This window comes from Hirundo rustica, chromosome 16, assembly GCF_015227805.2.
Source record: "Hirundo rustica isolate bHirRus1 chromosome 16, bHirRus1.pri.v3, whole genome shotgun sequence".
NCBI lineage: Eukaryota > Metazoa > Chordata > Aves > Passeriformes > Hirundinidae > Hirundo > Hirundo rustica.
In genome coordinates, this window is record NC_053465.1 from 10,573,744 (window position 1) to 10,596,951 (window position 23,208).

Sequence of the window (23,208 nt, forward strand, 5' to 3'; positions counted from 1 at the left end):
TCAATTCAACAGTTTTATTTTTCTTAAGAACACTTCCAGAGGACAGAGAAACACAGACAATTGTCAAGTCTTCATATTCAGTTCTTTCTCCCATCCTTTAAGAGAAAAAAAAAAAAAAAAACCACCTAAAAATTGAATCTTTTTAGTGAGTTCCAACACTGCTCTCAGCTCTGGCTGGGAGACAGTCCCTGCCCCGAGGAGCTTCCAGTCTAAGAGAGAAATACAAAGGTGAGGCTCACAGGGACAACGAGGAGGAAGGTGACACAGTTTTCACGCTGCTGGTGCCATTCCTGGAGACTGGTACATGTGTTTGTGCTGGCAGTCAGGGCAGACACGCCGAGGAGACCACACAGTGCACGGGGCACGACGTGCTCTCTCCGCAGGCATTTGGAAGGGACAAGGGAAAGAAGCTCTCAAGAAAAGTTTTCAAGGCAGTCCTGTGATGAGGAAGGCATTTGTTCTATGTAGAAATTTTTGCCTATTTACATCCTATTTTGTTTTGTTTGGTTTTTTTAAGAAGAAAATAAAACAGCGAAAAACACATTCATCGAATCAGTTAAATTACAAAAATAAAATCTTCAAGTGATGTCTTTCTAAAATAAATATCAATAGGTAAAAAATGGAAAATGGAAATAAATAAATATATGTATCCAAGCTATCTTGTTAAAACTTAAACGAGCATAATTTCCTACTGAAAAGTAGCCATGGGATCCCAATTAAAGCAGCAACTGTTCAGAGCATCCTTCTCCTCAGTAACAGAGGAAAACGAGTCCCAAGCAGTAAAGAACAGATTTGTAATAAAAGAAATATAAAGGACTGTGTTCCTTATAGGAAAGTATAGAACATTTCCTTCTTTGCTGATCAACAGAGGCTAAAAACCAGAGTTCCATGATATTCCCCAGATGAAATTTACTGGAATTTCCAACCAGTGGAAGGTTAACATTTTTTCTCTCATAGGATAAAAAAGAAAAGCCCCGTCTATGAACTTGATTGATTGTGAGCATACATCTTTAGTCCCCTGATTGAGCAGAAAATTAATCCATCTTAAAAATACTGAGCTGCTCTTTCTACCCCCTCCCCCAAACAGCAACTCCCATGTGCAGAACCCAGACATTTCAGTATCCAGGGACTGCTCAGCCTCGGGCAGGACACTTTTACTGCTTGGGAGCACAAGCTGCACCAGTTTGGGATGGTCCAACACGACATCAATGTTTCCACGGCAGCACCTTGCATTTCAAGGAGTAGTTGATTGCCCTGAACTCCTGCTGGCAGGAGCCAGGCTCAGTTTGGCCGGTGTAAGTCACAGTGCTCTGGGTGACAAGAGGCAGGGTACCCTACTCCCCACGCTCATAAGGCAGTACCACTCCAGGAAATCTGTTTCTTTCTTGAAGGTTTCAGGTTTTTGTGTGGTCCTGTATGTCCTCTTACTTTTTTAAGTTGTTTTTTCTACCTATTTAAAAGGAGCAACATGCCCAGATTAACAACAGAGGTCAAGTAGGCAAAGATTAAAATGTCCACAATGCAAGCTCTATGTTTACAATGTACTGGTCATGCATAAACCCCTACAGATCCTGGCAGGCATTTAAACATTTAGATTGATGGAAGATCAAATTGCTAATGAACTGACTGCTGAATGGACTGTAGCCAGCTTGAAATCACTGGTAGGTTCTGCTTCTGATGTCACAACTGAAGTCATGTCAGTGGTCATCTACTTTAGCCCTTTTTGCTTTCAAGGAAAGATGCTGCAAGAAAAGAAAAGAACAACAACAACAACAAAAAAACTGCTTAGCAGACAGAACAAAATTAGAAAAAAAATCAACTACAATGCTTTCTATCCCTAATCACAATTTAAATAAATTCTAACACAAATATCCACACCCATCCAAGCTCTGCTTGTCACTGACACAACTGAAATAAACCCATTAAATAAAAATCCACATGTACCCCAAAGTGATATTCTGGCTTCTAATAAAATAACTTCTAGTTCTTCTGTACTAGCTGCAAGCATAGGAACAATTTCCCACTGGAAGCGATTTTCCAGGTGTAAAAATGCACAGGAAGAAAGATGTGGCCCCAACATCACATCTGCAAAAATCACCAGGAGAATGTACGTGAAGGACAAGATTTTAACAACTGTATAAATCCTGAAGTTGCACTGGACCTTTGGAACCTCTGCGCCCTTAAAGACCTACAAATACGGAATGAAATATGAAAAGAATTCTGCAAAACTTGGAATGAGAAATAACTGCTCAAGATCAAGCTAGAGAAGAACATTTTTTAGCAGAGAGTCCTATTCAGTGGTAATTTGTTTTCAATTTGACAAAAGAATAAAGATGTATCCTTTTTCTACTGACGGATACATCTTTGTGCTTTCCTTCCCAGCACAAAGATGTATCCTTCAGTAGAAAGAGGGTCTGAATATCCATAAACTAACACAAACCTGTGTGATTTCCAACAGTTCACTTATTCAAATTTTACATGTATGACTCAAAGTTTTATACAAGAGAAATATTTCTAATTTTCAAACATTTTATAAGGACACCCAAGACTTTAATATGGATAACTGACCAGGCTGGAACAGAGAATTTTCCTCAAAACCAGCAGAATCCTTGAGAGCCACCATTTATTTTAAGATGAAAGCAGTGATTAGGTCACACTGCCAAGAAACTTCACTTGATCAAATAAAAGGTAAAAATTGGTAAAAATTAGGTTTTGATGTAATTTGACAGAATATCTACAGCAGTAGTAGCACTATCCTGAAAAACATGTTCCCTCAGACAGGTAGGCAGCACAATTCAAGACAAGTTTGCTACCATCTACCTAAAGGAAAACCTCATCCCAAACTTCAGCCCAAGGAGAGGTCACAACTGGATTTTGTGTGGGTGTGGGCTGCTAAATGTAAATTACATGACAATTGTAAATAAGTGAGTCAAAGGACTAATTATTGCAGGAACAGATTTAATACAACATTGGCTCAGCTCCTTTTCACACCATGTCTGCAGATCATTTCCCAGCAGCCGAAGGCTCAAGGCTCTGCCCCAAAGGGGTCATCAGTGCCTTTGGCAAATGTCTCACAGGAAAAAGGCAGAAAATATTCAGCTCCTTAGTAAGTCCATTTATAGATGGGAATTGTTTGGATAATTGAGATGAATTATCCAAGATGAGCATAAAAAAGCCCTCTCTCAAGTCAATCACATGAAGAAATGCCAAACCGTTGGGAAGTGTAAAGAGGTGCCCTAAGGTGCTCCGTGCAACACAGGATTCTCCACTTTGACAAAACCCCAAGGAAGTGAAAGAAAACAAACATCACATTCTCCAAGAAGTCAAATAGGGAAACAGATGTATAAATTAGAAACAGATCACCTTTTTCACAGGTCTGATATGCAAATGCAGTTTTTCACTCAGATTTTGGAAATATTTCATTAATTTAAAATATAAAGCTCAGTAGATATTAATGTCCCACGGGAAATTCAAATACAGGATCAATTTGTTAATCTGTATAGTATTTATAGGCTACATGGTACCAACAGCTCCAGCTGAACTAACATTTAGTTAATAATTCATACCAATTCAGCTCTCAGAATGACAAGTGAATGAGTCTGGATTGACAGATTCACCTGGGACAGTCAATAAAGGTTAGTGACAACTACTAAAAGATACTTATAAATAAAAGGTATCTGTATCACACACAGCAATTTGCAATAAAGGTTTGCACAAACAGCAGCTGTTTTTTGCCATTTCACATTTGAACAGATCAGAACTGATTTTTCTGCAGTAAACATAATTAATGCTCCAAAAAAAAAAAAAAAAAAGGCTCAGGATGTTCACAAACATTTGCAAAGCATGCAAAGGCTCTCCTAAAATTATTATGCAAATTGTGACCACTGCCTACCTACAGTGCTGCTCAGGGAAGTGCTACCAAGTGCCTGTATTGAAGTGTAGAATGGCTGAAGGCTTCATTTCCCAAAGTGATATGATGGTAAATGTAACTTGACCAGCAAATGGATCTCATTTTGTAACTCTGAGATCCATTGGCTGGATAACAGGGAAAAACGCTTCATGCATCCACTCATTACCCCCTTCCTTTATATTAAAACCACCATAACGAACAGACCCAACCTAATTTCTGTCCCATTAGACCACAGCAAAACAAAAACCCTTAGAAAGTTCAGACACAAGAGCTGCTGGTGCAGCAATGGTACCGTTTGGCCTTTATGCCGATTCCGTACCGTTCCTTGCTGGTAGAAGTGAGGTGCCAGCTCCAAGAGCCACGAGGATTCAACAGCTGTCACATCTCTCATGTAGTATTTAGCAGTCTGTATGACTTCATTGTAGACCACCCTGGGAGAAAGGAGACAAAAATGAACAGTGTTTGGTGTCAAGCAAGGAGCTGATTAACAGCATGTTTGGACAGTTTCACATACATGCTGCCAGAGGTGGCACTCACAGAGTGACTAGAGAGTCTCTGAGCTGCAATTCAGCCTCTTGCCTCTTTCTCTCGGGTTGGTCAGAGTTCCCCACATCAAGAAAATCTTTGGATTGCCATGAAAACAACCTCACATACTACCAGACCACATGGGTGCAAGGTTTCTTATGATAGGGTCAAGGGGGACTCACAGCTGATGCTTTGGAAGACAAAGTATGAATTACTCTGGGATATCAAAAGGGAAGATGTCCAAAGCACCAAAACTCTGCACCCACAACAAGGAGGGCACAAACCCCAGCATGACCATCCCTGGCGCCAGTCTGCAGACAAGTGAGATAATCATCAGAGGAAGAAATCAGCTTTAACTCCTGCCAGAACATCTCCTGGGAGGAGATTTAGGAACATCCAACCATGTGGACTCATCCCCACTGCCAGCACAGTCAGGTTCCCAGCACAGGGGAGGTCATATTTCTGAGGTCACCTTCAGTAGGTGAGGTCATTTTCCCCAAGGAAGTGCAAACCCTTGCACTGGAAGGGCAGCTTACCAAATCCTCGAGTCACTATCTGCCTTCTACACACAGCAGAGCTGCAAACACCTGAGGTTTGTGGTTTCTCATTAATTGGTATTTAGCTCTCAAAAGCAAAGAAGAAAGAGTCCAACATTCTCTTTGCCAAATGCGCCCTGAGACATGGTAACTAACACAACTAAAAATAAACCAGAGGAAAACAAACCAGAATGAAAACACATTTCCTATGCACCTGTAGGAGAAAAAGAATTGAAGCCCTCAATAGAGGATGGCTGCCCAGGCTGCAGTAGCACTGAAGTTTAGGCTGCTGACTAAGTTAAACCCATATGTGACAGGATGCCATGACAGCAGGACAAGCTTATCCTTCTAAGTCTCAGCAGCAGGCAGTGAAGGATGAACATCCCAATATTTCAGGTTGATCATGCTGACCTGAGAGTTCAACACACATTTGTGTTTGTTATCTGAGGACCTTTGACCTACCTATGGAATGATCATATCCCAGCTGATGGGAAGTACAGTCAGTTCTTTCCTCAATCTGCTGGACTGCCATAACTTTTCACATCATGCATTTTATGTGTAAGCCCTTTCCCTGCAATCCATTTGCCATTTTGCAGCACCTGTTTGATAGGCTATTTCCTTAACAGGCTTAATAAGAGTAAATTGACCCTAGCTCTATTGAGGTACAGAGACTACTTGGAGAGCAATCTGCAGTGCAAGATGTGGTGCCCACTAAACAGGGTCACCTGGCTCTGCTTTCCAACCTCTGCAGGTTTCTTTGACAGTTAAACATCACCCTATTTCCCTCATTTATTTGGATACTCCCTACAAAGGAAATGCCATTTGGATTCTCCCTGTGGGAACTATGACCTTCGACATCTATTCTCCCACTGATGCAAAGAAGCAATTCAATTTGGATGCTGCAAATCCCTTTAAAAAATCCCCAAAGAAGAGAAAGCAGCTGTAACGTACCAGCGTGGAGGTTTCTCTGCATACAGCACCGAGCTGGGGTGGATATGAAGCTCGTGGTCATCACGGATAGTCCTTGAAAGCAAGATACTATTTCAGACTGTGCCTCTCTTTATTGCTTAACATTTGGTTCCTTTCTGCCCCAGTATGGATGTTTAATAACAGCAAGAATGAAAGGGCTGGAGTAAATTAACAACATTTGCATTTAATGAACAGATGAAACCAGGCTTAAATACTGGCCAAAGGAACAATTGATAATTTGATGTCCTAAAAGAGTTTTATCCCCATTAAATGAAAAAGTAGCATTTCAGCCTTTTATTCAGTGCTCTGGGAGCGCTACAACACTACTGCACTACAATTGGACTTGCTTAACTTTAATGAAACTAATGACTACTAGTATCAGCTTCCCACTATTAATAATTTTAGTTATATTTGCCAAAGAAAAGGGATAAACACTGAGGCAGTTTGCAAATACTGAGCTTCAAATATTTAGTGTATCAATTGCCACATGGTCCTAATTGCAAATTAGGAGAAACATCTGCTTGTTTATTAAACTTAGATTTATTCATCAGAGGAGCTTTCCAACCAAGCACCAGTTGCAGTGAAACCGTATATAGTCACCTGTAAGCTCCCGTGGAGTGGAATTTAGCTGCATTAGCAAAGAATCCAGAAACTATGCATCTCAAAACAGGATCTGGATCACCTGGAAAGAAGATTTTTTTTTCTGTAAGATGAGTCAGTGGAATGGCAAAAATCCCTAAAATACCACTTAATCATCTCAAACAACTTTTCAGAGTGCATCAGGCTTTGATGGCAAAGGCAGGAGAGCAGATGAACCCTGAAATTCCTTTTGACTTCAATTTCACAGCAAAGCAAAAATTCCTGCCTAAAAAATGAGCGTTGTCTCCTGTGTCTCCATGCAGAGTTTCAGCCCCTAAAGAAGCCCAGTGTGACAGCTGAGCACTGAAGGATGATTTTTCAGAGCAGGTAGAGACAAGTGCTACAAACCAGTCCTGGCACCCGTGCACACACAGCACAGCTGGAAATCACATCCCAAAACCTGAACAGCGCTCTGAACAAAAATGGCCTTTTTGAAAAGACAAAGAGGGAACAGGGTGACCTATTTATGAGTCTCTTGGAAAACCTGTCCATTAAATAGACAATCGGTGGTTGTAACTTTTGTTGGAAATCTCAACTAATGAAGACTGGACTAAAATTTAATTGTACAAATAGGTTAAAGCGCTCTTCTGCAGCCATTTTTAGGAAAAAAAAATCTGGTCAAAATTAACATTACTTTGAGGCCACGATAAAAATACTGCAAAGGTTACAAGAAAAGCAGGGAGAAGACTGACAGTTTGGAAAGGACCTTCACTGTGTATTGGACAAGAGCTTAAAAAAATCACCTTCACTGGACTTCTTTGGCACTTTAAAGCGGACGAGAAGTTTTTTTAGCTGCTCTCTTACAACAGAAGCTCTCACAAGCCCTTTGTAGTTCAAAAAGTGCTCCTGGCACCACTGGGAGCTCTTGCTGTGCTGTACAGGGAGAAGAGAAAAAAATCTCAGTGAGATACCATCAGCAAAGCAAACCCAATCTCTTTTGGATAGCCTTGTTCTGTTTCAATTCTCATCTCTTACAACACATTTATTGTGGTTTTCCCTGAAAATTACCTATTTACAGAGCAACTAACAAGGGTATGTAGCACTAATAACTAAGAAACATGTCTCAAACAACTTGTAAATAGCAGCAGATCAAATGCTACAGGGTATTTTCAAACAGATGTGCTTCATTTCTTCATACGTGGTGAAAAAGAGCATCAGTCATTCCATTTAATTCTCTCAGACATAAACTCATCTGCTTTCAACCTCAAAATGTAAACAAACTTCTCAGTGCTGTTTTCATTGGTCTCCTCTCTGCAAAGAGCTGCTTCTCCAGAAACCAGCACTCCTTCCAAGAGCTTTTGCATCTGACTGCTTCTAAGAGAATTACACAGATACAAAATGTGAAGGCAACATTTCAGTTGGTGCCTGCCTGGCTGCTTTGTGGCTGGGGGAAAAAAGTCATCTTTAAACACTTGGGTGGTTATACTGCTTCAACTCAGCACTGCTGCAAGTATTTTACTACAGAAGTGCTTTATCCCAACAAAATATACTTCCCTCAAATAGGTGTAGCAATTTTAAAATTATTAAATAAACTGCAGCTTACAGAGCAGTACTAAGGTTGGTGTTAGACATCAGGGTAAAAACACAAGGTGAATGAAAAACATGGTATGACCATCAATGAGTTTAAATTAACACCAAAGAAAGACTGCCAGATTTAAATGCATATTATCATCAGTAAAACATGAGAAAATAATAATTTCATTGGAAATTTGGATATTTGCTTTCCCCCAAGCCAAAATCTGTGTCACCTTGAAAACACAGCTGTCTATCCATAACATTTCTGTGCTGTACTCCAACAAAATCCTCTTTTACTCCCTGTTCAGAGGAACTGTGGAAGGTCTGTGGCAAATGGTGACCAGAGAGTCTTTCAATGCAGAATCATCACTTGATAGGCTTGGTAAGTCCTCAGCTTTGAGGACTTTTTGTATCCAGAACTTCCAGATTCAGAAGTGAGATCCTCACGTTCCTTTCATCCCTGCAAATCCACATCCACTTGAACTTACTTTGACAAAGGCTTCATAAACATTCAGCATGGTCAGATGATCACCTTCTTCCACAGCAAACTTTCTGTGTTGCCTGGCCTGCAGAACAAGAAATAGCATTTTATAAGCAGATTGATTTTTGGTGAAATCAGGTCTGACACGCCCAGTTCCCTTCAGTTCTGTATTTCCTGGGGGCTGTTAAAATTCTTACCATCTAGGGCAGCTCCTCTGGGCAACAGCAACACTTTACTAACCCCCCTATAGCCAGGAACACTTCTAAAACTGAAATTAGAAAAATGAACAGATAAAGAATCTCCATTCATTAAAATCAGGCCCCTGCCTGATAATCCCCTATTAAGGATTTGCTACATCCTTCCTGTTTTGTTCATCTCAAAAGGAATTGGTGTGTGGCAAGGTCTTGGAGGATTTTTTTGCAAACTCTTACACTGACCAACATTGTTTTATAACCTTTCATGTTTCTGACCCTCAGAAGGAGGATTTTAGCACTCTAAGGTTCCCCTGTTATTTGGTTTCTTCTTTTACCTGCAACACAGATACAATTCCAGACCTTATTTTATTTTCACACGAAGTTGCAGTCTGTAATAGGCACCAGTAAAATACTTGCCAGAAGTCCAGAAATGCGGAACCAACAAACAGAAAACGAGACACAACTGAACTTACAGCCTGATTTTTTTGATTTGGAGGGATCACAAAGATGTTTTGAATCTGCATCATGGCAGCAATTGTCAGTATCTCTTGGGAGCAGCCAAAATTTCCTGAAGAGTAAATGGAAAAATTCAATAAAGGAAATCTTCCATTCAACTTACCCCCACAGAGAATAAAATGAAAAAGAACCAGAATATGTTTTTATAATATTTAAAACAAAAATACATAAACTCCTGGATTTTTTTAGTATAAAAGTGAATGTTTTCAGTGGAAAACTTAAGAGGCAAATGTTAGAGTTATTAGGCTGCAAAATGTCTTAGACTAATTATTTAATAGAGCCTTTAACCAATTCTTTTCACTGCAGACCACACCAAGATGAAGTATGGTTTGAGTTTAGCAAATGTCTATCAACACATTACAATCACATGACTGCGAAGAAACTCTGATCTTTTTTTCTCCTACCTGATTCCAGAAGCATCTTTGCAAACATAGGGTTCAAAGGAAACTCTGCTATTCTCATTCCAAGGGGCTCTGTTAATCGGCAGTGCATATCCAAACCTGCAGCACATTAAGAAATGCAGCTGGGACACAGGGAAAATAGCACAGCAAGGCTTCTTTTAGACTTAAACTGCACTAAAGAGCAGAATTACAAGCTAAAATATAGCAAATGCACCTTAGATTTGCTGAATGTATATTACACTAAGCTTAAAGGCAATCCATGATACCCATTTACTCTCCCATGGGTCACCAGAATTTTTTTTTTCCAAAAATACTCGAACACACAAGTTTTTTAATTTTGACCAAGTTTCACTGTTACTGTCAATAATTAAAAAAACATGCAGTCCAAGTCAATGCCATGGCCAGAGGGGATATTATATGTTAGACCTCTGATCCCCTGTTTAAATATTTAGTAACATTTTTGTTCATGGGGATGTAAAGCAGATGAGAATGAAAATGAGGATAACCATGGAACAGGCATTATTGCAGAAACAGGAAGCGCTGCTGACAGTAGGCTGTCATTTTTCCAAGCACATCTACTTAGGTCATGGAGAAAAAGAATTCATTATTATCTAAAAAAGAGATGCACAGTTGATGAAGGTTTTCTACACTTTAGTCTGCCCCGTGTATCAACCACTCAACTGCCAGCCACATTCCAGCTGTAGCCTTTTCCCTGGAGATGGCACAGGAGGGAGGCCTGAGCTTGTTCTGTGATGCCCAGTTCTCCCTGAGCAACCCTGCACATTCACCATCTTAGAATTCTGGCTCCCTCCAACCAAAGCCCTGCAGCAAGGGTGACCCATGCAAAGCAACAGGTCACAGACTAACCCTGAGTTTTGTGGTGAGATTTCAGGGAAAGATTTAAATGGAAAAGTTTTTCCTTTGCAAGAGGAGGTTGAATTAAAAAAAATACAATACCCAGGAAACAGTAACAAGGAAAAAAAGCTTGCTAAGGAAGGCAGAAAAGAGGAAAATTTGAAAGAGAAAACTTCAAGTTGTATGAGGTATGACGAAGAGGTAAAGCACAAGAAAGGCTACACAAGCAGGGGTGAGGGAGAGCCCAGTAACAGGACTTTGGGGCACTGCAGGTTGCAAAACCAACCACAGCAAAGCGACCGGAGGAAACACAACTGTGGCTCCCACATAATCTAAACACATTATTTGTCAGACTGCGTGGTGGTAACAAAGCCACAGCTGCACTGCAGCTCGGTTTCACACAGAAAAGCAAAACCACAAATCAGGTCAAGGAATGAGATCTCCTATAAGTCATGTCAGCATATCTGAACCCACAGATCCCTCCAGCCAGTGTTTATTTTATTATTTGATAAGCTATCAACTCATGACAATGTAGTAATTCACTCTCGCACGCCTACACTGTCCAACAAAACCTACCAGGCTTTTCACATAATGTCACAGTGCTTTCCTCAGAAACAGGTACCAAAGGCAGCTTTGGTGCAATGGTGAACTAATATATTTAAACACAAAGTCACAGCAGCTGCAAAAATTAAGCTATGATAGCTTTCATTTGACTAGTGCCCCATGAGACATTTAAGTTCTACCACAGCTAATAGCTTTGATGGGTTTTCATCCACAGAAAGACAACTGCATTCCTAAGTAGCAGAAATTACATATGTTTATGCATCACTTTCTACAGGTGCATCCAGCCAAAATTTTTTGGCTTCTGCTACATTCTACAAATGTCAATACAATTTTGCATGATCTATATATGGGTTGGGCACAGATCTATCTGTAGTAATAAGCTTGAATATAGCGTGCAATGGGTATTAGTTTGGAATAGGTGAAAGTTTCCTTCAAATAATCCTGGAACCAACCACTGAATCCACATATATACAGGAAATTAAAGATCTTAGAAAAAGATATTACAAAGATTTTAATTAAATGTTCTCAGGAGAGATTATTCAAGCACGATGGCACTAAAATGTTTCAAGTAACAACCACCAGTGTGTGACAGGCTGAGGGATTAAAACTATCCTTTTTAAACTTAGGTAGAGTGGCTGTTTCTGATAGGTGACAACCCACAAACAAATCTTCAACAAAGACCTGAAATAACTCTAAAAATAAAGCCACTTTTTGCCTGCTTATTTACCTCTTCAATTATACTCAAAACAAATAAACTCCAACAGACAACTCAGACGCTCAAAAGGGCATCAAAGGAGAAGGCTGAGGAGAGATACTACTGATGTAATCAGTTTGCACCACTGTAAAAATAATCCCTCTACAAAGAGTGATGTGTTTATTCAACACAGCTATCTCAGCCTTAGGAGCATCTGGAGTTGGCAGCACGCTGGCACAACAGGGGCCTGACCCCAAACTGCATTTCTGCATGTGACTGCAATGCCAGTGATGAAATTCATGTTCCTAACTTGCATAAGAGAAATTTAATCCTCACTGCACCTACAAATGCTTGGGCAGCTTCACCTCTGCTCCTTATATAAAATCTTTGTAATAAACCACCTAAAACTTAACTTCACCTTAAACTTCAGCAAAAACTGAAGAGTGAATCCATGTATCACACACATGCATACACATTTCTTTCCATCTGAAACACCAAGATCAGCACTTCTCTGTTCTGCTACAAAGCCAAGAGAATTAAGAGCTCTTTGAGGCTACATGAGCACAACACTTCTGCCAAAACATCACCCAGCTAATCAGTGAGTTTATTGAACTTTCCTCTCCATTTCCCTAAGGTGGTTTTGGCTGTGAATTCATCCTTGCAACACGTTCCTGAGCCACTGTGAAGGTCCTTGTTCCCAGCTTGCAGAGGTTGCCAAGAACCAAGTGCCTTAAGTGAAACCCTCCTTTGCGAAATGGAACTGAACCAGCACAGGGCAAAACCCTGGCCAAGCAGTGTTACAGCTCCATGAGAATAAAAAGAGAGCAGAGTGCCACAAGTTACAGCACAGCATCTGTGAGTGGTCTAAAAAACAGCCACAAATCTCTGGAAGCTTCCAAAACTTACACAATCTCCTTTATGCTGCCTCATGTTTACATTATGGAGCAAACACTGTCAACTCAGAATTAGCTACAAACAAGGAGCTAAAGTCAAACAGAGATTAGTTTTGATTGCTTGGCCTCACATTGAGTTTCTGTTTTGTTTAGTTTGTTGCATTCAAAAAGATTAAATAGCTGTCAAAAAACCTCCACAATTTAACAGTTCTTCCTATAAACAAAATTAGGCAGCAGGCATCCCACTCACCACACAAAAAGGAATTGAAAACTGTGTATAAAAACATATTACTACAGTGTGATCTGAGTGTTAAAAGTATCCAACAGCAACATAATGAATTAAACCAGAAAGAACACACTTAGAATCAAAGCCTATCTCAAGCTGGAAGGGACCCACCCACAAGGATCAAGTCCAAGTCCCCACTCCTCACAGAACCACCTAAAAACAAACCATATGCCAACAGTGCTGCTGAGACTCCAGTGATTAGTAACACAGAGAACAGAATTTAAAAAATATACTCTTTTAAGTAGCTAATAATGAATTATGCTCTCAAGATCTGTCAGACTGATCTTTTCTTCTCATTACAAGTTTATGTGTATCTGTTGACTTGTCCATAATTGGCAGGTTCAATACTAAAACTAGAGCAGAGTCTTTTCAAGCAGCATACATTTCAAAGCATGAAAAGCCATCAAGCTGTGCACTGGAACACACACACACTGCCTTGACAAACAGAGTTCCAGTTCATCCAGGAGAAAATGTGTTGGTTTTAGGGATGATCGGAGGTTTTATTAGTGGTTGTATCCTGTAATCACAGCTAATAGAATCAGAACAGTTTGACTCAGCTGCAGGACCAACAGCACAAACATGAAGAGCATTACACTACAGCAGGTGTAGCCTTACAGCCACAGCCCATCCTGCAACCAGAGCAGAGAACAGACTGGAATTCATTTTAAAAATTGTAATTAAATTACCTCTTAATAACTTTTGTAAGTCAAACCTTCAAAATTATAGCAAGAAGGCTGTTTGAAAACTATCACATTCTCTGTGGGGTTTCATGCATAGCCTCCAGGGACTGAGCTCTCCCAAATTCAGGCATCACATTTGACTCACAATGCTTAGGCAGAGTTCCAGTACACACACAGCAAGATCAGATAATGACAGCAACGTGTTAACAGGAAAATTTACAATAGACACACTGGACTTTTCAAAGTCCCACTAAGGAATAAAGTTGCAATTCTATCAGCCTTGATAAATTCTGGGTTATTACAGCCAAACCTTTGTTTACAACTTTTTTTGTTTATATTTGCAAGTGTTAACATTTCCACTGCTGGCACAGTAACATGAAATAAAAGACACCACACACCAAGTCTTAGGCATGTAACAACTTATCTAACTGGATGTAGGTAAATTTAGTGTCTAACTCCTCTACCGGTCTAATTAGTGTCCATACTCTATTTTTATCTTCATATCACTCTGTAAAGACTGAAGAAACTCAAACAGGATCTGCCAGGGAACAAACACCCTCATCAGCTCACAGCCTTGTTCTTAGCAAGGACAAATAGCTGTTTTCCTCCCATGAAATTGCAAGGAAATACAGATAAGATAGCTACAAAATACTCATTTACCCAATCTAAATAGTTAAATTCTAGTTTAAACTCTATTGCTGCTGTTTGCTTGCTTACCTGTCTGAAATAACCACAAGAAAGCAAATCCAGAAGAGACTGAGGTATACTCCAAAAGCCCACCAACAAAAAGTCTCCACAGTCACAGCTGTGTTTCTCTTTCTTTCCCAGAGTACAGTTCTCAAATGTAAATTTTATTAAAGTCCATCCAGTCATCAAATACCAGCTACCATTTTTTTTCACAACTCCTATAACATAGCTACAAATAAAGTAAAGCATTAAAATCTCACCTCCCAAAGCATACAGCAACTCTAAAGCTTGCACCATTGACTGTGCAGGGGGTGGCTGTGAAGAGAAAATGTGCATTGATTGAAGTTATCAGCATAGAACATGAGTTCATAAATCTTCCTCTTTTGCAAAATCCTTAACTACCTACTCTCTGCTGCAAAATGAAAAAAGAGCTCTCACACCCTTCCTTGTTCATAAATTCAGTGCAAAGGGATTGCAGTTACAATTCTACAAAACTTCACAGTTTGTCTTTTGAAGACTTTCCTGACGTCTCAACAATTTTAACATCCAACTCTGCAATATAAATGGTTGTTTCTAAGTAGTCACACACATTATTTGCACTTTTGGTTCCCAGGAACACACTTTGCTGCCTGACAGGGGACAAAGCTTTCCAGATCAGCAGGGCCATGGTGAATGATTCTGTGGGCTGTCCCCAAGTCATCTCCTGAGCTCTCCTCAGCCCCAGGAAAGGTGACAGCCATTGGGACTCACCGACAGGAAGGGGAACCTGAGCACGTTGTCGATCCCCAAAGCCTTGAGCTGCAGGATGACAGGGGCCAGGTTACTGCGCTGCATCTCGGGCACCGTGGACTTGGGCAGCTTCTCAAAGTCCTCCTCTGTGGGGGGACAAAGAAACAACTGGGGACTGAGCTTCAACTCCCCTTCTGTGCAGTCACCACGACAGAATCACACCCATTTCAAGTTTAAATTATCACATACGGATACTTAACATCTCTAACCCAAAGATGATCTTTCTGCAATTACTGTATTTTATATTACTTTTATTTGAATAGAAATTCAATGGCTTTGGCTACAGTGCTGATTCTGTAGTTCACCCACCCACATTTCAATTTGAAACGTTATAAAGTCTTCACAGAAATCTGGAAGTGTTTTGTTTCTCTTCTGTTTGATGTTTTTGTCAGAAAGTAAAAGGCAGGGTGCAACACTACAAAAAAAGCATCTTTTTAAAGAGACATGGAGAAGTTCCAAAGCAGCATGCTTTCAGTACAAGAACACTATTTTTGTAACTACTTAAACAAATGAAGGTTTGAAATATATATTTTAAATAAAGATTAAGGGTGGAAAAACAATTTATTTAACAATGCATTTTTAAAATCACATCCACTATAAAGTCCAAGTCTGGAAAAATACTCAGTGTATAAAACCTTTGTAACCTTCCACTAACCAACTATAGTACAGTAAAAAAAAGAAAAGGCACATCCAACATTATTTTCACCCAAACTATTTTCATTTCTACAGAACCCTTTTCTATCTCAAACCTTCCCTAGGACAAAGACGGTGCTGTTTGTCTGCTGTTGTTCACTCTGTGCACTTTCTACTTTTCTTTTTTTATTTTTTCCCTCCTTTAAAATACTTCTTACAGCACTCCCTAGACTAGCTCTTGAGCACACAAAAATATCCTCAGTGTAGTCATGGTTTCTCCAGTAAAACACTCACAAAGCTACGAGTAGCACATATTGTCTCCTGATTCTTACTGGATACACATAAATTCAGACCATAAATCATGGCTTGGTTTAACGTGGCAACTGCTGGCAAGCACGTTTTAAAGGAAAATGCTTCATCTCCAATGTCTCAGAGCTCCAGTAAAACTAGAGAGGACCTGAAGCCCATCAGCAATGGGAGTGTTCAGTTGCAAAGACTTTCCTCATTAAGCAGCTGAGAGCAGACACTTTGATTGCAGCTTTCTGGAAAGGGTGAGGTGGCCAAGAGATTTATTTATAACAGCAATTTTTGTGCACTGCCAGGGTCATTGATTCAAGGGGAGAATTTGGGGTTGGCAGCTACTCCTAGGAAAAAAAGAGACATGAAGTTTTTTCTGAGTTACCTAAAGGATTTCCAGAGCCCTTTTGTTAAATGCAAGGTCTCTGAAGGCTTCAGTCAGATAAGAGAGCATCACTGGTAAGTATTACAAACTGAAACCGCTCAGAAACCAAAATCCTTAAAGAACAAACTTCTTAATAAGCACACCACTTTAAGAGCTGCATTAACATTTCATGTTTGCAGCTGCTGACTCTACCCCATTTGTGCTTCTGACTCACAAAAACACTCCATTTCCAACACCTAGCACAAAAGAACGAGGCATTTCTAAACAAGCCCGAGGAACAACAAAGGAAAATTCTGTTCTTTCGACAAAAGAACGAAAGGCTTTTTCTCCCTAATCTCACACTACAGACACAGCCAGAGCGCAGGGAAATGAGGTGACAGCAGCTGCTGACCTGTGTAGAGGCGGTAGCACTTGCCCGAGCGGTTGCGGCCGGCGCGCCCCGCCCGCTGGTTGGCCGAGGCTTTGGACACCGGCACCACCACCAGGCACTCGATGGCCGTCTTGGGGTTGTAGGCACGCAGCTTCACAAAGCCACAGTCGATGACAAAGGAGATGCCGTGCACCGTGATGGACGTCTCAGCAATGTTGGTGGCAACGATCACCTGCAGGCACAGGCACAGAGAGGATCCCGTGAGCTCCCCGGTCTCAGTGACCCCATCAGCCAAACACCATACACACTATATATACACACTATACACACTGTATATACACACCATACACACACTATACACACCATACAGACTGAGAGAGACCAGACACACGCGAGAGACACGAGGACACACCAGACAGACGAGAGAGACCAGACACACGAAGAGACACGAGACACACCATACAGGACGAGGAGAGACCAGACACACGAGAGAGACACGAGACACACCAGACAGTACTAGAGATACCAGACACACGAGATACACGATGACACAGCATACTTACTATAGATACACCAGACACACGATAGAGACACTATTACAGACGAGAGAGACCAGACACACGAGAGAGACACGAGACACACCAGACAGACGAGAGAGACCAGACACACGAGAGACACACGAGACACACCAGACAGACGAGAGAGACCAGACACACGAGAGAGACACGAGACACACCAGACAGACGAGAGAGACCAGACACACGAGAGAGACACGAGACACACCAGACAGACGAGAAAGACACCAGACACACGAGAGAGACACGAGACACACCAGACAGACGAGAGAGACCAGACACACGAGAGAGACACGAGACACACCAGACAGACGAGAAAGACACCAGACACACGAGAGAGACACGAGACACACCAGACAGACGAGAAAGACACCAGACACACCAGACACACGAGAGAGACACCAGACACACGAGAGAGACACCAGACACACCAGACCGACGAGAGAGACCAGACACACGAGAGAGACACGAGACACACCAGACAGACGAGAGAGACCAGACACACGAGAGAGACACGAGACACACCAGACAGACGAGAGAGACCAGACACACGAGAGAGACACGAGACACACCAGACAGACGAGAAAGACACCAGACACACGAGATAGACACGAGACACACCATACAGACGAGAAAGACACCATACACACTATATATACACTATACACACCATACATACTATAAATACACCATACACACCATACACACTATATATACACCATACACACTATATATACACCATACACACCATACCTACTATATATACCATACACACTATATATACACTATACACACCATACATACTATAAATACACCATACACACTATATATACACCATACACATCATGTTGGATGGGTATTTCCAAATAACGGGACAGGACTGCTGGGAGACGTTCCTCGAGCTTTTATTGCAACATCAGCCTCAGTACAGGGTGAGACAATTGAAAGACGGCAACAGCTCTCACGTCTTGCCAACAGCAGCCAAAGTTCTCTTTGTTACAAGGCCTTTTAAAAGTTTTCTAACCAAAAGGAAATTGTTAAGAGCTTTCAGACATCTGCATAAACCACTCATTAAAATGACACGTATACCTTGTATCTAGCCTTGTAGCTAACAATTTCTTGCTATTCAGAATCTGTTTATACTCTTCTATAAACAAAGCACAGAGCCTCATTATTAAACTTTTCTATTATCTTGCTTGACATATTTTTCTGCTTGCTAAGGCCTACCTCTACACAGCACAGAAACACAGTTTTATAATTGTCCTTGTTCCGGTATATTTCTATCTCTAGGCCTGCATCTACACAGCTCTGAGAGTTTTCTGCTTTTTCTGTTTCCCATAACCAGCCAGTGAGAGATCTCAGCCATGACTGAACCAGGACACCCTCAGGAGCACAAAAAAAGATGCAGTACAAGCAGCAGAAGGAGCTGTCAGCTTGCAATAAGCCAAATAAGTTTGCATAGCAGTTCTTACAGCTTCACAATCACTTTCTTATTCAAATTTATTCTCTCTTCATAAAAGAAGAGCTTGGCAGTGTTTGCAGAGAAAATCATTGGCAGTGTTTGCAGAGAAAAAGATTAACTGACTGTAAATCAAGTGTTCTTATGCAGCATACAAAGAATATTTTCTTCCTGCTTCACAGTTACACTGAACTATTCCCCACACTGGAAGGAAGTGGGGGATAGGAGGAGAACAGAGTGGATTAAGAGTTCCACATTCCTGCAGAGATTCACTTATATATGTATGCCCTAAAATATTAAAAATAATTGTTCCCAGACAACAGAGGGAAATCTAATGCTTACTTCACCTGAAATTAAAAAGTAAGTTTTGAAAGTTAATTGACTAATGTCATATCCCAGAGAGAAGTATTTATATGAAATGTTCTTCAATGCCACATGAACAAGTTCACTTGTCAAACTCCAGCAGGTACAAGAATTACAAGTCACCTTGTCGTTTCATCAGCTTATTTCAGCCCCAACACAGGCTCTGCATAAGCAGAAAGCACTAATCACATCCAATTATAGACTTCTGTGATATTAAATGTCCAAACAAGACTTGCAGAAATCAAAACAAAGCTTTTTTCCACTAAAATCAAGTAAGTTTGAACTTGTTCCTTAGATGAAAATATAGCATTTACCCACTCTGTCATTTGTTTTTCCACTCCTGGTGGAAAACAGCCATGGACATTTAGATCACAAAAATAAAGGAAAAGGTAAAAGCAGAGGAGATCACAGTGTAAGAAGCTGCAATTCAATACAAAGTTGCATGGAGAAACTTAAAAAATGCAGAGTTGATGAAGCAGACAGGAGAGTTGGAACTGACACATCTAGGAGTGATCAAAGATGAAAAGGGAAGCAAAAAACCATGTTCTTGGTTTCCAGTTTGAAAGCTGACAGGCACTGATGGGAGATGCAGAAAGCCTCCCTCAAAGCAGCACTTGCAATAGTCCCGTGATGTGAACGTGATAAATACAACCTGAGTGTGCTGCAGACACCCTTCTGGGGGGTGGAGATTGAGACAGACACAAGAGCTCACCTTCCTGACAGAGTGAGGGACTCTCTCAAACACCTTCAGCTGCTCAGGAGAAGGCAGCCCAGCGTACATGGGGAGAACACGGAGGTGCTTCTTCATCCCGGTGCGAGCGAGGGCCCGAGCCTGCTCTATGAGCATGGAAACAACAGTCTCCACTTCCTCCTGGAGCCAGAGCAGCACAGGGCACACAGTGAGAGAGGCTGCACCTCAACAGCACATTCCTGTCACCTAGATACAAAAACTGCACCAAATAATGTCATTGTAATTGTACAAACTCCAGGACTTTGACTAGCCCACTCCACGCTGTAATAATAAATAAAGCTTTATATACATGTTTGTGTTCACTGTTAGTTGAGTCAATGTCATACCACAAACACAAGCAAAATCACAGGGGAAGGACTGAACCAAGCTCAGGAGGAAGCAGGTGAATTTTTCTATCTCAGCTGGTGAGGGCAAAATGGGAGGCCAAAATATGGCCGGAATGCTGTGGGCCTGGATCAGGAATGGCACAGAAACAGCATTGACACCTCTTGCTCAACTTCATGTCTAATCTCAGCTGTGGCATCTCACTCTTAAAGACAGAAAACAGAATGTTCAAACATTGCCTCACGAAATACCAAATTCATTATTCCAACGTTAAATCAATAAAGAGGAGGAGGAATCGCTTTTGAAAATATGCAAGATGCTATTGAAGCTCTTCAAGGTAGCTCCTCACTGCAGAAATGAGTTGCCTCCCATTTGCTCTTCCCAGCAGCAAAGTGAGCTGACAAGCATAAATAGAGCAGAAGAGACCAGTACATTTTGATCTCATAGCAATTTGTTTTTCTGTTAAACACTTCAGATGCCTAACAAATGGAAATTCCATTTGTCTTTACTATTAATGATGATTCACTGTCAATTTAACAGCTGGGTATGTGTGACTTGCACCAGCAAACCACACAATATTCCCCTCACTAACAAGGCTGAGAAAATACAGCATTAAATGACAAAAACTATCATCCATCACTAGCTTTGATAAATTCAGGCCATATATTTTCTTCAAATCTTTGGGACTGGCCTAATTTTGCCCCCATCAGTACAGAAATGTTTGTCATCTTTACTGAGAATAAAGTAAGCACAACTAAGGAAAGCCTCAGGAGACTGAGGCAGCTTTGCAAACCCCACAAGACAGCACTGTAAAGCAAAAAAAACCCAAAACCTGCTTATGTCTATACCTGGCCAGTTAAAAATGCCAGTATATCACCATCGTTCTCCATCTGGTGAATCTTCATTGTAGTTTCCACAGTAGATTTTATATAGTCAGGAACAGGGCTATGGGGAGAGAAACAGCAGAGACATGAGCGGAAAAATAGGTACAGACTCCTCCCCTCCAGCAGGGACAAACAGAGCAGCTTTGGGACACCAGAGCTCTAACCGAGACAAAATGATAGCCCAGTCTCACTACTGCCAAGAGCAGACAGGAACACACCTCTGCAGGTAAAAGATGTCCACTGGAAACGTCCTCCCCTCGACAGTAAGGATCACACTGGTGTCTTTGCTGGGGTCACCGGTATCGTTCTGATTAAAGAAATCCCTGAATTTCTACATTAAAATAAAAACAAACACTTTCAGTTTGACATTTCAAGGTACAGAGAGAAAAACCTAAAGACACAAAGAAGTTAAATTACTACTGCTTGGGTGTTTACTTCATCAGTTCGACAGTGCAAATTTAAAAATGTGAAAGTTTGATTTTGTTGCCTTCTGCCCTGTCTGGGGTTCAGGCATTTAGCACAAATAATGCTGCATGTTTATTATTTTGAGAAGTAAAAATTGGAAAGGGAAATAAAATTAACTAAATCATCTGATAAATTTGGAAAAAGAAGATAAAGAAACTTTTAAGTGGCTCTATCACATTAGTAAAGTCAAAGCTAAGAACTTAGAAATAATTGGTGCAAAAAGGTTTGTATAGGGCCTGCATATTCTCATCCATTTTTGGATGAGCGAGTAAATTTTATAGCCCTTACTGAACACCAAGATCTCATTTTGTAAAAGCAGAGTTAGGCATGATTTATGAGAGTTTTTGATTTATGTATTGTGAGACACCATCATAAATTTAGATTTATTGTCATGAAGTATTTTCAATAAATAACAGCAAAAGATGGAACTTAAGAACCCATATAATTCATCACAACTTTTATGAGCTTTGTAGAGATAACCATCAACTCTTTGTATTAAAAAAATGCTTATATAGTCACACCAATCATTTTGCTCATATTAACTCATTTTACATTAACTGTCATCTATTTGAAATGTGGTTTCTGGCAGTTAAAATTTTGCACTGTAATGTAGACAATATCCAGCCAGTGCAAACACCACCAAAGCACAGCACAGTACCAACATCCATGGCATTCTTGTCACTAAAGGAAATCTCTGTGTGCCCACATCTTCAGAGCCACGTGCAAGCTCTCACCACCACACCTCATTAAGGACAGAGCAGTTAGGAAAAGTGGAGAGGAGGAATGAAATAGGAGATGGAATAGCTGCCATATGAGGAGAGACTGAAAAGGCTGTGCTAGGGCAGCATAAGGTCGAGAAGACAAGCTGAGGTTTACAGAATCCAAGGTGACAAAGTAAATTTAAAACTGGCTTTGGGGGTGTTTTTTTTTTAAAACACAAATCCCCAGTACAAGAATGGGAGATCCCTGATGAAACTAACAGGTTTGAAAGAAATAGCAGGAGGCAAACTCCTGAAAATTACTCATGGTGTCCTGGAGACTTGCAGATTCAAAGACAAATTAACAAACAGCAGGTCCATAAACACACAGCAGAGGCAACCAGCAGGAAGGTGCTGAATGATATCTGTACTACAACTGCTGCAGATGCTGAGGCAGCTCAGACAGAACAGACCCACAGCAGGTGCACAGGCTCACGTGCCCTTCCTAAACAGCATCTCCTGTTGCTGCTGCTACAAGCAGAACACAGGGCTAGGTGAAACACTGCTCGGTTCCAAGAGAGTTCCTCTTCTGTTCCAACTCAAAATTAAATTAATGATGTTTTTTACTAAGTTTACCTAAGTGTCCACAAGCCACGAGTCAATCAGTAGGATCTCACTGAAATTAAATCTATTCATTTATCACCTATTTTTACTTCTCTGTAGTTGCCTCAGATTATTTCTATCAGCAAAACTGAGCTAAATAATGCCTCTTAATAAATTTAGCCAAGAGAACATATTTTCATAAAAAATACAAATAAGGAGAAAAAAGATATCAATACATCAAAAGCAGATTAATATTTAAATTCACAT

At 40.6% G+C, this 23,208-nt stretch overlaps 1 protein-coding gene across 2 annotated transcripts in view; it reads right to left on the reverse strand.

Moving 5' to 3' along the window:
* The window catches only part of DHX35 (DEAH-box helicase 35), a 29,661-nt gene continuing 6,453 nt past the window's right edge, over positions 1–23,208 (reverse strand). Inside the window, exons 9-22 of one of the 2 annotated variants that reach the window (XM_040080167.2) lie at positions 21,394–21,506; positions 21,140–21,236; positions 19,929–20,087; positions 16,841–17,051; positions 15,096–15,220; positions 14,606–14,660; positions 9,690–9,785; positions 9,243–9,337; positions 8,583–8,660; positions 7,323–7,452; positions 6,541–6,622; positions 5,923–5,994; positions 4,230–4,341; positions 1–1,742 (exon numbers count right to left, since the gene is read on the reverse strand). In XM_040080167.2, coding sequence (XP_039936101.1) covers positions 1,698–1,742; positions 4,230–4,341; positions 5,923–5,994; positions 6,541–6,622; positions 7,323–7,452; positions 8,583–8,660; positions 9,243–9,337; positions 9,690–9,785; positions 14,606–14,660; positions 15,096–15,220; positions 16,841–17,051; positions 19,929–20,087; positions 21,140–21,236; positions 21,394–21,506 — 1,470 coding nt within the window. In that variant the 3' untranslated portion in view covers positions 1–1,697. Of the gene's footprint in view, positions 1,743–4,202; positions 4,342–5,922; positions 5,995–6,540; positions 6,623–7,322; positions 7,453–8,582; positions 8,661–9,242; positions 9,338–9,689; positions 9,786–14,605; positions 14,661–15,095; positions 15,221–16,840; positions 17,052–19,928; positions 20,088–21,139; positions 21,237–21,393; positions 21,507–23,208 lie in introns of both variants that reach the window. The other variant, XM_040080166.1, reaches the window with a different exon arrangement.